The sequence below is a fragment of the Gavialis gangeticus genome, unplaced genomic scaffold, assembly GCF_001723915.1.
Source record: "Gavialis gangeticus isolate Ggan-Ray unplaced genomic scaffold, GavGan_comp1, whole genome shotgun sequence".
NCBI lineage: Eukaryota > Metazoa > Chordata > Crocodylia > Gavialidae > Gavialis > Gavialis gangeticus.
In genome coordinates this window covers 41,910,214-41,925,182 of record NW_017728994.1, presented here as the reverse complement: position 1 = coordinate 41,925,182, position 14,969 = coordinate 41,910,214, and the positions used below count along the sequence as shown (strand labels likewise).

The window sequence follows — 14,969 nt, the reverse complement described above, 5'->3', positions numbered from 1 at the left end:
ATTTACATTTTCTGCCAGGGCCATAGCCAGGCTTTACAAGGCCTGGGAAAAAAAAGTATTGAAGCACATTTTCCTACTTGATTATCCTACAAATACCCACAATGTGGCCTAGGTCAAGTATCTCAAATCCTCAACCAAGGAGCTTCTTATTACTGGCTCTGTCTCCACTATTTTGTTTGTTTCTACTGTCTCTGTGCACCACAGCACAAATCCACTACAGAGCAAACTGCTGCATTTGGATCAACCTCCTCTTCTATGCCCAGATTTGGTATAAGTGTCTCTCCTGGCGGTGGCCCTCGCTTATTCTTTCTAACATGCCTGCGTTAACCTGGATGAGATGCAAATTGGTGTTAAGAATGCTTTTTAATGTACTACCTGCAAACTAAGTTACACTTACATTGGTATGAGTCAGTAAAGATTTGGTAAAGAATAATCATCTACACTTTATCTGTAACATCACTAACAAGCAAAGCTGGGCAAACGCCATGAAAAAAAAATGTTCCCTGGATATTTTCTTGAGCTTGGTAGTAAATTCACTTCAACTCTGCATCATCCATTCATGTGCATTGACTTTTTAAAATATTTAACTGGCTGAGTTCTAGTAATATGAATGGTGGCAGAAATTATTCTTGGAAACTGACTTGTAAAATGTGCATATCAGGATTTGGTCCAGAAGTGACTGCATAACTCTTCCAGGAATAAAAATAACACTTAGACATATGACTTCTCTAAAAAATCAGAAGTAAGAGACACATCCAAGTCATGAATATTGAGTATTGAATTTTTGCAATAAGCTGTAAAAAAGCTTTTGAGGAAATCACAATTCCTGAGAGAGCTTCAAGACCAGGAGAAAGTTTTTTTGTGGACTTTATTCATTGTGAATATTTGCTCAGCTTTGCAAATGAATAGCATTCCAAGAAGCTTCTCTTTTGGGGTCTGATTGAAAGCCCATTGAAGTCAATGGAAGTCTTCAATGGGCATTGGATCAGGCTTTTGATGTAGTCCCATGAATGCTAAAGAAAATTGTTGGATTATATTAAAACTTCTTCTGAAGAGACATTTTAATGTAAATTGTATTAATGCTTTATATTATTACAAAAAGCAAAATGTGACTTCTTCAGAAATATCAACTCAGGTGTGTAATGTCCCACATGCACCATTGGATTTAACTTTAACTTAACACAAATTCATCTCTCTCCTTAGAAGGTGCTAATGGAATAATAAATATATCACTTCACTAAATTCCTCAGGAAGGGCTCTCTGATGGCTTGCAACTTAGCAAATAAGACTGAACTTAATTTTAAAGCACAAGAAGAGAAAGCTACAAAGACTGTTTTAGTTTCTACAAATAATCTTTTCCCTCAATACTGCAAGTCCAAAGTTATTTAAATTATTCTCCTCAATGAAATATGCTTGATGTAAGATCCACTGGTTAGTATGTTTACTATCATGCCGTCTGCAATTCACAAAGGCTGAGGAGTCGGTTCTGATTTACATTGGTGAGAGATCAGTAGCTCCATTACAGACAATGGAAATAAGATGTAAATTAAATCTCTGTGAACAGGAGCAGAATCTGGCCCTGGAAGAGTTTAGAAATACTTAAATCCCGGTCAGAGATCAGATTGAATGGAAATCTAAAAGGGTAAATTAGCATAACAGTAAAGTACTCTCCAGTTCTAATGTCTTAGAAGGGGTTTTTGTGACTTCAAAAACATCACTTCTTCAAAAAAGATACACCCCAATCTATCCAGATACCTATATCTTCTGTTCTTGCACTGAAATCCTATTGGAGTAGAGGAAATGGGAGGGGAGAGATGTTTAGAAACATAAAGAAGTTGGGCTGCAAGGGACCTCCAGAGGTCATCTAGTTCAAATCCCTATCAGAGGCAGAATCATCCCTATCCAAACCATCCTATACAAATCCATTGTCTAACACAGTCAACCCTGACACAGCCGGAAGGCGTAACACATTAATTTGCCACAAGTAAGGCAGGGGAACAGCAATGGCCAATGTCATGCTGCTGTGAGGGTTGCTAAATTTGCCTGAGAGATCCAAGGAAGAGGGCCATGCGCCCCGCTACAGTGGAAAGCAAAAGCCCCCAGTCTGTACCAATCTGGTCACGGGAAACAATTCCTTCATGCCCCCAAATATGGCAACCAGGCAGACCCTGAACAGAGGGGGAAAGACCCTCCAGCCAGGAACCTCCAGGTTGAAGTCTCAGCAGGAGCATTGGCATACCCAAGTCAAAATCCTCAACCTTGTCTGCTGCCAACACACACTGCCTCCAAGGAAGTAGAACCACCCAACCCCCTTCCTACCTGACACGTATAGCAACAGGATCAGGGGAAAAAAATCCCTTCCCAGCCCCATGCATCAACCACCAACAGCATGATACATGGAAAATAAGATAGCAGAGCACAGATAAGGCTCTTGAGTAGAGCTCTGCAAGGCTAGAGACTGCCTAAGGATGTTGTGGAATCTGTTCCATAGCCTCACTGTTCTAACAGTGAAGATATTTGTCCTGATATTCAATCTAAACCTACTTTGTAGTAACTTCAAGCCATTTTATTTCAAAGAAATGTTCATAGCAAAAAAAAAAAAAAAATTAGAATAGATTCTGGGGGTGGGTTTTTTAGCTATTTTCAGCTTTTTAGAGCATTCACCTGCAGCTATTTGCCAAGCATCTCTGATGATAACCTATATTTCTTCAGTGGCAGATAATTTTTGTCACCAGCTTTTTTTTGTGCATCTGGCTAATGCTTCCTCCCAGCAACTATTACTTATTGTATCATAAATGCAATAATTATTGTTTACAGGCTAACAAATAAACCACCACCACCAAATGTTCCACGAAGGGATTATGCTTCAGGTAAGGATGGCTTAATGGAACTTTAAACTTGTATATTTTTCCTACGAGTGCTCCAATGGCATATTTGCTCATAATTTCTTCTAGACAAGGGAAGACTGAACCATTACCAATAACTCATATTGCAACTCTCTTATTAAATGTGAGAAGGCCAACCCATGGAAAACTGTCTCAGAGGCAGGATAAACAGTAATGAGTAGCTGATAGCAAATTCCCCTGCAAACTAACCCAGCTTTCACCTACTCCATTGAGGGAAAAGGACCCATTTCCAGCCATTTTCTGTCAGGGGAGCCCACCCTGTACCCAGTGAAAATAAAGAGGAAAAAGAGGCTAAAAGATTTCCTTTCCACCCAAACCAAACCAGATGATGATGCCAAAAGTTAGTTTCAAGTGCAAGTGAATCTTTAATTACTTATCATACAAGTCAGTTTCTATCCATTTTATTTTCTACTTGTTAGGCGTTAGAGATAGTTTTTTGTTCAGAGGCAATACAGTAAAATACAGGAGCAGAATGAAGCAGGTAGTGACTAAAAGTTGTCAATCTAATAACTTCAGTGATTGATGTTACCACTGTTAACCAGCATCCCCCTAGGAACTACAACAGGGGACTGAAGGCCTGAATTCTCAAAAGATCTGAACCAGCCATCTAGTGTTATCTTGTATGGGGTTTTAAAGGGACTCTTTGGGGTTTTTTTACTAAAATGCAATCAGATTTTTCAGTCTGTCCTTAAAATGCATGTTTTTGTGATTACTATTCTGCTTCCCTAAATAACTCAAATGTTTGGTTTAGAACATGCAGATGAAGAGGAACAATGGCCAGATGATTTTGTAAGTATATACTCCTGGGATAACAGGCAGTTATTCTATCAACACATTCCCCAAGAGAGATAATAATGAAACTTCAGTTTCAAATCATGCATCAATAGCAGCTTTAGGGGAAGGCAAACCAGGTGACCGCCCAGAGCCCCACGCCCCAGGGGGTCCAAATTTTTGGTGGGTGAAGTTTTTGCAAGGAAGTAGCTCCTAACAATTAAGCCTCTAAGGGGCCCCAGATTACTCTGGCCTCTTCTTTTGCAGATGGATATGGAATTCACTTATTTATCAGTATGTAAAATGTGTGATAATTAAGTGACTTATTTTTATGGTCTCTTATTTAGATAACAGTTGAATTCACAGGACATGCCTACACATAGTTGGTAGCATGTCCCAGCCAGGACAGGCCCTGTCAACCTGCTCCTGCGTGCATGCATGCTCTGAAGCTAGAAATATACTGATGAAGCTGCTCCACAGTCCCCAGAGGTCTCAAGGGTGGACACAGAGGGAGCCCTTGGAGCACCTGCATGGAATATTTTGGTGTTTAGAGCATGCAAGTGGGCAGGATTTGTTTGGGAATAGCCCAGCTGAGACATGCTGTTGCTACAGTGTAGACATGCCCAAAATGTGTTAGCCATTTTCTAAACTCAGTTTGGAAACATAGAGTGAAATCCTGTCTCTAGTGAAAACAACAGCAAGCCTTCCATTGATTTCAGTTAGCCCATGATTTCTGCCACACACAATGTCCCCAAAAAGCATGTAATCTATATACATTTTCTCTCCTTTCAGATTTAAATGTGAAGATTTTAATATTTTCTTGAAGTAGACCCTGTAAAGAAACCCAGGTCTGAACACTCCTAGATTTGAGTACAGAGTGTTAAGAGTATATATTAACTATTAGGAAATTCACTAATTCCCAGGTGTCACCTGATGAATGACTCAACTAGGACTTTTATGGGCATGTCAGGTAAGGGAGGTAGAAGGGCTCTAGGCACTTCTAGATACTGTCTAATCAGTAAAGGTGGGCAGGAACAGGATTTTCTGTTTCACAGTAAATTCCTTATTGTCTCAAAAAAAATCTGATTTTCAAAATGGAATGAAAAAACGGAATATTCCACAAAGAACCCCATTTCAAGTCAATCAAAACAGTTCAGTTCAACACAACTAAAAATATTCCAGTTTTGACGTTTAGTCTTCTTATTCATTAAAAAAAAAAATCGATTCAAAACAAAATCCAATTGTTTATTTTAGAATGAAAACTGATATTATTAAAAAGTTATATTTCCTTTTTTAAAACTTTTTTTTTTACTAAATCATCTTGGCTTTAAATTGAAAAGCAGTGCTTTTTTCTGACCAGCTCTACTTTTCAGAACATTAGACAAAAGCAAGTCATGACCCATCCCTCCTCCCAGAACATGCCTTGCTTTATATCCTATTTTGTGAGCATGAGGGCCACTGGAAGTGGGCCAGGCTGTTGATGTGCTTATTGATGTGGGGGGTGCATTCTCAGTTTAGAAGAAAGTCTGTGGAGATGTCGGAAAGTAGCAGGAAATAAGGAGTGCAATGTGTGTGGTACTCCAGCTGAGATGAGGAGGCAGTGAGAAGTACTTGGAAACTTTTTCCCCCCTACGGGTTAATTCCTTCATCGTCAATCTGTGACTAAATAAAGTAATATTCATCAATCTAATAATGTTCATAACTGTTAAGTGTTTTTGTAGTTCATGAAATAATGCAGTGATTGGGGTGTTTGAGTGTAACTTCTAAGAATGAAGCCACAAGTATCTTACAATGTGAGAAACATGAAATTGTTTCTTTCTAGGATAGTGATTATGAAAATCCAGATGACCACTCTGATTCAGAGATGTATGTGGTTCCAAGTGAAGAGAATGGCGATGACAGCTATGAGCCACCTCCAACTGAGCAAGAAAAAAAGAAAATTCCTTCAGCATTCCCAATTTCTAGGGGAGAATATGCAGGTATCTATGGAATTGGTGATAATATGAGTCAGTGGCTCAGCTTTCAATACTAGCAGCGTAAACATTAACATCTTGGAAAAAAGAAAAGAATTTAAAATAGTGTCAACATGATAGGTAGTTCATCCTTTCCTCTGGAGTTAACATGAAGAAGAAAGATTGTCAGAGTCCAGAGCTTCTGGGATATAATGGACTTGTTGGAGGGTGAGATACCATGATATTGATGGTCTCACCTAAAGAATTTTTATATTTTGTACAAGGCCCAATGACTTGTACAAAATATGTTGGCACTTAGAAAAACATAACATGAAGTTCTAACCAAGGATTGGAAAGTTGCTAAGAAATTGCATTGAATGCCTTGCATGTAATCCAAGATGCTTTAATAGGAGGACAGCTTTTTCCATTGTTGACTGAAGGTTATTCAAAAAGGAATGAAGTTTAAAGGAGCCCTTTATTCAAGTATACTTATTTGTTAATCCAGGAAGACCAAAGCAAGGATCATAACAGACACAAAAATCAATCTCAGATTGCCCTTAAAAATTAGGAGCAGAGAAGGAACCCTAAGAAACAGTATAAGCAGAAGATTACTCCACTTAAATCGCTACAGTTAACAGACCATCCTCTTCCTTCCACAGTAATGCTTTTTCAACCAAATACTAGACAAAGGAATTTTTGTTATTTGTTGGACCAAGATTTTGCCCATGGGAAAAAGATTGATCAACAATACCCCACCCTCTCTTTCTTTATTACTTGCATTTTATTAGGTTCTGATACTGCGTATACAAAATATTACTCATGTAAGTACTGAAACATATAATTAATGAATCACTTGCACATTCTGCAAATAATGTGGGGAAAGTTTTACCGGTAATTAAATGTGGGTTAACCGGTAATTAAATGAGGATGTGGTGGATGAGGCTTTCTTCAAACATCTAGCGGAAGTTTCTCGATCACAGGCCCTGGTTCTCATGGGGGACTTGGATCACCCTAACATCTGCTGGGAGGGTAATACATGAAGTTTTTGGAGAGTGAGGACAACTTCCTGGTACAAGTGTTGGAAAGGCCAACTGGAAGCCATGCTTTTCTTGATCTGCTGTTCACAAACAGGGAAGAATTAGTGAGGAAGTGTGGATGGCAACTTGGGCAGCAATGACCATGAGATGATTGAGTTCAAGATCCTGAGGAAAGGAAGGAAGGAGAGAAGCAGAGTGCAGACCCTGGACTTCAGAAAAGCAGACTGACTCAGGAAACTCATGGGCAGGATCCCCTGGGAGGCCAGTTTGATGGGGAGAGGAGTTCAGAACAGTTGGCTGTATTTTAAAGAAACCTTACTAACAATGCAGGAACAAACCATCCCGATGTGGAGGAAGACTAGCAAGTATGGCAGAAGAACATTTCTTGGTTAGCAGGGAACATTTCAGTGAGTTAAAACACAAAAAGGATGCTTATAAGAAGTAGAAACTTGGACAAACAACTAGGGAGGAGCATAAGAGTATTGCTTGAGCATGCAGAAATGAAATCAGGAACCAAGTCCCCACATGCAGGCTCATGCAGTTTGTGGTGCCACTAACCAAACATGCCATGAACTTTGAAAACTCATGACAATCACGAGAGGTCCTGGATGACTGGAAGATGGCAAATATAGACCCATCTTTAAGAAAGGGAAGAAGGAGGATCCAGGGAACTGCAGACCAGTTAATCTCACCTCAGTCCCCAGAAAAACTATGAAGCAAGTCCTCAAGGAATCCATTTCTAGGAACTTAGAGGAGAAGAAGGTGATTAGGAACAGTCAGCATTGATTCACCAGGGGCAAGTCATGCCTGACCAACCTGACTGCTTTCTATGATGAGATGATTGGCTCTGTGGATGTGGAGACATCAGTGAATATGATATAGATTCATAGATGTTAGGGTCAGAAGGGTCCTCAGGTTATCAAGTCCACCCCCCTGCCCTGGGCTAGAAAATGCGCTGGGGTCACACGACCCCATCTAGGTGCTTGTCCAGTCTCCTCTTGAAGATCCTCAGGGTAGGGGAGAGCACCACCTCCCTTGGAAGCCCATTCCAGATTCTGGAAAGCCTTACTGTGAAGAAGTTCTTTCTAATGTCCAACCTAAATCTGCTCTCCATCAATTTGTGGCCATTGTTCCTAGTATATATCTTGACTTTAGCAAGGCTTTTGATACCATCTCCAACAACATTCTCACAAGCAAGGTAAAGCAGTACAGGTTGGATGAAGGGACTGTAAGGTGGATAGAAACTAGCTGGATCATCAGGCTCAGAGGGTAGTAGTCAATGGCTCCATCTAGTTAGCAGCTGGTATCAAGTGGAGTGCCCTAGGGGTTGGTTCTGGGGCCAGTTTTGTTCAATATTTTCATCAATGAGCTAGAGGATGTGATGCCACAGGAAGTTTGCAGATGACACCAAGCAGAGGGAAGTAGTTGAAAAGCTGGAGAGCAGAGCTAGGGTTCAGAGTGACCTTGACAATTTGAAGGATTGGACCAAAAGAAATCTCATGTGGTTCAGTAAAGACAAGTGAAAAGTCCTGCACTTCGGATGGAACAATCCCAGCACTGATGCATGCTGGGGATCAACTGACTAAACAGCAGCTATGCAGAAAAGAACTTGGAGGTTACAGTGGACAATAAGCTGAATATAAGCCAACAGTGCACCCTTGTTGTGAAGAGGGCTAATAGCATACTGGGCTGCATTAGTAGGAGCCTTGCCGGCAGAACAAGGGAAGTAATTATTTATCTCTGTTGAGCATTGGTGAGGCCACATCTGGAGTACTGTGTCCAGTTTTGCCCCTTTCCCCTTCTCCCCGCTACAAAGGAAGTGGACAAATTGGAGAGTCCAGCAGAAGGCAACGAAAATGATTAATGGGTTGGGGGCCATTACTTGTGAGGGGAGGCTGAGGGAAATGGACTTAAATAGTCTGGAGAAGCGAAGACTGAGAGGGGATTTAATAGCAGCCTTTAACTACCTGAAGTGGGGTTCCAAAGAGGATAGAGCTAGACTGTTCTCAGTGGCGGCAGATAGCAGAAAAGGAGCAATGGTCTCAAGCTGAAGCAAGAAGAGTTTAGGTTAGATATTAGGAAAAACTCTCTCACTTGGAGGGTAGTAAGGCACTGCAACAGGTTACCGAGAGAGGCTGTGGAGTCTCCATTATGGAGGTTTTAAAGATCTAGGCAGACAAAGCCTTGGCTGATTATACATTTGGAGGCGGTCCTGCTTTGAGGAGGGAGTTGGACTAGATGATTTCCTGAGGTCCCTTCCAACCCTAATTGTCTATTACTCTAGGTTTCTATAATTCTAATTCATTTTGATGGTGCATGAGAGAACTTGGTCATATTATGTCAGTCCATCTCACACATACTGTTGTGTACAAAAGTGTTTCAGTACATGATGACTATAGCACCTGGCATGTTCTGTTCAGTTCCAGTTATAAAATGTTACATGACCTATGCTGTAGCCAGAGTAAAGATGCTCAGTTTACAAAAATATAAAAAAATGACTTGTAACTAGTGAGCAATTATGTACTAACCTTGTGATTTTCCCCTTCCTTTAAAGACAATCGCACTAGCCTCCAGCCACCTCCACCCATAATCAAGCCTCTACCCAGCACACCAAGTCAGTCTTTATCTAAACCCAAGAAACCATCTAAACCAGCTGTGCCATCACTGTCTGCTGCTCCAAAGCCAAAAGTGCCACCTAAGCGAAATGAGCGTGTCGAAGATGAGGTAACAGTCATGGATCCACACATCTTTACAGCACAAATGAATGGCAGCCCCAGGAACATATCACAAACTAGTTTGTCCACAAGTTTAGCCTTTCCCACCTGCCTGCTATTGTTCAACTCATTAGAGAATTATTTGCTGGTCTCACAGTAGTTCCATAGGCAATATTTATCCACATCATCTGTAGAGCCCTTCCACTCATTTAATATTTGCTCCTCACCCATGATGACATACTGCTGATAGCCATGGGAAATTTTGAGCACTGAGATGGGCTTACAGAGTAAAGAAAGAGTAGGGGTGATATTCTATTCCATCTATTAGGTATCCAAGTGGACTTAGGCACCTAAGTGCAATTCTATTCCACCATGTTCAAGTCCTGACAAGCCATTAATGCATTTTCTTTTATAAAAAGCCATCATGTTACTCTTACAATGAAGTCATAAAAAAGCAATGAAGAGGAGGAGGACCCACTTACCTTTTGTATTAACAGTTTTCCAGTGGCTTGAGTAAGATAGAAAAGAATCATATTTAGACACAAGTCCAGTTTACATGCCTAGTAAGCAGAATGAAATCTGGCCCTACTTGTGCTACAGTTAGAGACATTTCCTATTTGGTACAAGAATGCAGGTCCGAAGCAAAAGTCCAACCTTAAAAATTCACGTAGAGAGTATAACTGTTAGGCGTGCATCTAGTCCATTGCTGCCAAGGCAAGATTGCTCTCTACAGTGTATCCAAGATAATACCTGCCTAGCTGATAAAGCTTTTTCTGAATTTCTCACAGGATGATTATGTTGTGCCAGTAGACGATGAAGATGATAACTATATTGAGCCTACAGAAAGTAGCAGTTCACCATCTCCAAAACGTGAGTTTTAATCATTTCAGCTGACGATTGGATGATGCTACTTTCTTTTCCCAAAGCTTCCAGTTGAGAATCTTGTTGTGGTTTGAGGTGCCTCTTCTCAACCAAAACAATGCTGTATTAAAATTCTCCACTCATTGGAGTATACCATAAAGACAAAAAACTGGTTAAGTTTTTAGTTAATAGGGACTTGGGAATTCATTTTATTTTACCTTGCTTGCACATATGGCAAGCTGGAAACTGAAATCACTGTCTTCTGTGAAAAGTGAACTGAGCACAACTTTTCACAAGGTTGACAGTCTTGGACCTTTTCAGCAAGGTGGGAGCACCGTGAATAAGGTTAATCTCATGAATCAAAGGCTGTTTTTCTGCTGCCACTCACTTTCTCAACACTTCAGAGAATTTGGAGCTAGAACTCAGACCTTCCTGTTGCTTTCATTTCATAAACATAACATGGATACATTTATTTCTTTTTTCAAGCTCCTGTGAACAGATATATGAAGTCAACAACAAAACCAGTTCCTATCCCTGCAAAGCCCTCTCCAGCTTCTGCCATTCAAGGTATGAAGAGTTTATATTAGTATAAGAGGAGCCTGTTTAATACACCCTGGGCATGTCTACATGAGATGCTACTGCACAGTGGTTAATGTGCAGTTATTTATTACTTGTATAAACAAGCACTAGATAAACACAGTAACCAGAGTTAGTGTACAGTAGCACTGTCAAATGCCTTTTAAATGATGCTACCGTGCAGTGACCTACTACTACTGCACAGCAGCATCTCAACACAGTTTTTGCCATGCAATGCTACCATGCAGTAGTATCCGGCAGTCAGCATCTCATGTAGATTCCAGGGATCATATCTATTTGGCTGGGAAGAAAGAGAATCCATGTGAAATGAGTTATTCATAGATCTTAGAGTCAGAAAGGACCTCAGCAGATCGTTGAGTCTGACCCCCTGCCCTGGGCAAGAAAGAGCACTGGGGTCAGATGACCCCAGCCAGGTGCTTGTCCAGTCTCCTCTTAAAGTTCCCCAGGGCAGGGGACAGCACCACATCCCTTGGAAGCCCATTTCAGATTCTGGCAACCCTCATGGTAAAGAAGTTCTTCCTGATGTCTAACCTGATTCTGCTATCTTGCAGTTTGTGGCCATTATTTCTAGTTACTCCAAGGGGTGCCCTAGTAAACAGCATCTCCTATCCCTTGCTGTCTTGCACCCCACCCCTCACCCCCAATGAATTTGTGGATGGCCACAAGATCACCTCTCAGCCTTCTCTTGCAGAGGCTGAAGAGATTCAGGTCCCTCAGTCTCTCCTCATAGGGCCTTACCTGTAGGCCCCTAACCATATGAGTAGCCCTCCTCTGAACCCTCTCAAGGTTATCCACATCACTCTTGAAGTACATCCCTTTTGAAGTACAGACACATTGGCAATGCATAGGGGTTGCACTCAGGTGCATGTGAACCCCGAGATTGGTGGTGCTTCTGTCAGGGTGTGCACCACCAATGCTGCTGGCGGTGCCTGTAGGTGGTCACCAAACCCCTTCCCCCCAACCCCGATGCCAACATCACCATGGCCACCTGCAAAATCTCCCTGACGCCATGCCCCTGCCACCTGTGGGTGGTCACCATGCCCCCACAACCTCTGGGGGCACGTCATTCATGTACAGACATATTAAAGATGTCTGAATCAACTCAAATCTTACCTCATCCCTGGAACCAACTAAATAGCTGATATTTATTTTATCTGCTGACAATTTCTTGGTGAGCATCTGGGAACCTTGCTCTCCATCTATAATGACAGAATATCTGAGAGGTTGCTGTTCTCTCCAGTGGAAGCTGCTATTCAGAGAGTGGCCCATATTCCTCAGTTCATGTTATTACCTCACTTTCAGCCTCAAGTTACAGATGGATAGCACTTTATTTAGTTGGCCCGAGTCACAGAAATCCTGCCCAACTGAGAACAACTGGTGCTTGAATTCCAAAGTGCCCAGCAGTGGCATTTTCAGTCATGGAGCATCCAAGGTCCTACCTCCATCCCCAGTTCTTGTGCACATTGTGGTTTTCAAAAAATCTCCAGGGTGATTTCTTATCCCTGCTGTTAGAGCAAGACTACTAAATTTGTCCAGCAAAAGGCTTACGGGGTCACTTGCTCCAGAGCAAGGGAACAGGTTGTTCTGTTGCCTGCTAAAAGATGGCTTGGTGTCACATCAGGTTAGGAAGGGAATGCTGAACTGGACATAATGATGAAAAGCAAGGAAATTTATTGCAGGTAGGAAGCAATAAGCATGTGCAAGGAGAAACATAAGCCCAGTGAGGACAGGCCATTATGTAAATATCAGAGGCTTCTGTGGAGTCCTAACATGGATCAGGTGACTTGTATGTCTGTGAATACACATTTCATTTGAATGCTTATCAACACTGACTCTGATGATTCTGAACCTCTTGTAACTGTCTAATTACTACAAAATGAAACCATACTTTATCAACCTTTTTATGTATTCTCCACATTCTGCTAAAAAAAAACAAACTATAATTAACCCAAGGCCATTCACCAGCTATTTTATTTCAAAGCTTTGCTTGTTGATCACTTCTATACACAGAGTAAATTATGTTAATTGTACTTGACATATTAATAACAAAATTATGATACATAGGTATGGCATAGATATTTCAGATACTGTAGCTTCCTGCTCAATAAATGCATTGCAAGAATTACTAAAGCTGGAATTATCCACTTGCCCTGAATTTGGGATTGTGTTATTTTTTGTTTGCTGGTTTGCTTGGCTTTGGTTTTTCATTTTTGTTTTTATGTTTTACTTTCTTTTAAGACAGAATATAGAACGCAAAAGGACTTACATCCCAAACAATTACCAAACTAAAAATCACTAATCCCATTTTACAACAGAAATAAAGCAACCAATCATCCTGGATTTGAGGACTGCATTGCAGCATCCCCAAAGAGTTCCTGAAATGAGAGACTCATCCCAGTCTGACAGCTCCTAACAAACGTTCCCAAATGCCCCCTCCAAACACCAGTCTGCTCTGTGGGGGCACCTTACCTCTACTGAGAGCTAATTAGTTCTAATGGAAAGAGTATAGCCATGTTTCACAGTGCTTTGCCTCAGCAACTCAGCTCACCTGCACTGCCTCATTAAGGTGGCTACATTATGGTTCCAGCTAGATTACTTCCAGTTCCAGAGATCTGTTGTTACCCTCAAATCTGTGGAGCATCTGTGACTATGTCCCAGACTTTGGTCACCTTATCTAGAAACTAAAATGCATTTTTAAAATACTGAAACAAGATTAAGTCTTAATGAGATTATAAGGATTCTGATGGTTTAGATTATTATGAGTGTGTGAGTACTGCTCTATGAAAAGATATTAGTTTGGAAAGAGAAGGTAAAAGCAGAAAGAAAATAGAAAGCAGACTCATATTTTCATCTGAAATATCAAATATAAATACTTAATCACCTTTAGCCGGATAGTACGGAGTTTTGCTGCTTAGTCATGTCAATAACTGTTTAAAATGTACACTTCACAAAATAATTAATTCTTAAAAAGTATTGTGTCATTTCATTAGTAATTTGATTACATTCCAACCCATGGACAACAGTTATCTCAGTGACTTTCAGTTTTATCACAGGTTTTTCAGACATCTTTAAACAACCATCCAGTCTTACAGTTTTCTACAAATCAGTTACCACACAAGTGATTCTTGACAGATTTTAATATTACTTTTAAAAAACCAAAACAAACAAACAGCTCCCCCTAGTGGGTGTTTGAGCAATGTTCAGCAAAGATCTTGTAGCATTAATACAATAAAAACATAGCTCATCTACAATTGAAGAAACTGGATTTAGATCAGGGCAATAATTATTTTAGGGTTTGCTCTCTAACTTCCCAAACTCTACAGTATTTGGGGATTTTGGTGATGAAAAGAACACTTGTATTCAAAGTAGTTCCCAGTTCTTCTACAGGTGCTTAAGACTGGAAAAGATAAAGATTAAATTGGATGATACAGTGCAGTGCTTGTAATTGCTACCTGCTGGTATGGGCTTTTTATCCTTTTTGTCATCACTTCCTGTAATTTTTCTAATGTTTAGATGAAAAGGGCACAAATATGACTATCTGAGGAGTAAGTTACAGCTCATTGTGACTGAGAGAGGTAGATTCAGTCACTAAGTGAAAATAATCCCATTTCCTTGAATCACCACTACATATAGGAATCTTATTTTCTCTTTAAAAGCAGAGGTAACTTTGATGTGTATTCCAATCTGCATTCCTGTTAAAAAAAACCCAAATCTGCAATCCCTTTTTGCTAACTACCTAATATTCTTTTTTCCTTCAGAAGTCTATGAAATCCCTGAAGAGGAGGTAAGGTCTTTATGAAGGTGGAAATAAGCCTATGCTACTAAGACTGGTTCCCCATTCCCTTGGCAACTTCATGGTTCTGGTTCCCTCCACAAAAAGAGCAGGAAAAGCTTGTTTTATTCACCCAGATTTTCTAGATGGTGTGAGGTTCCCAGCTCTGTGTAAGGGAATCTATCTTAGAGGTATAACTTGAAATGTAGGGGCCTTGGTGGCACAGGAAGGGGAGCAAGTGTTTACCTCTCTGTGCCAGGGCTGTTGTAGTTGTGGTGGCAGTGCAGGTTGCTGCCACCTCAGTACAAGTTCCCCAAATAGGGCTTGTGGCAGCAGCAGGAGTTCACTGGGGCTGCTAT

General features: G+C 40.7%; 1 protein-coding gene across 2 annotated transcripts in view; it reads left to right on the top strand.

The window, feature by feature from the left end:
- Positions 1–14,969, top strand: part of BLNK (B-cell linker) — a 201,804-nt gene that overhangs the window by 151,374 nt on the left and 35,461 nt on the right. For both annotated transcript variants that reach the window (XM_019502659.1, XM_019502658.1), the window contains 7 exons: positions 2,818–2,870; positions 3,658–3,695; positions 5,500–5,656; positions 9,221–9,390; positions 10,169–10,250; positions 10,728–10,808; positions 14,597–14,622. In XM_019502659.1, the coding sequence (XP_019358204.1) occupies positions 2,818–2,870; positions 3,658–3,695; positions 5,500–5,656; positions 9,221–9,390; positions 10,169–10,250; positions 10,728–10,808; positions 14,597–14,622 (607 nt within the window). The remainder of the gene's footprint in view (positions 1–2,817; positions 2,871–3,657; positions 3,696–5,499; positions 5,657–9,220; positions 9,391–10,168; positions 10,251–10,727; positions 10,809–14,596; positions 14,623–14,969) is intronic.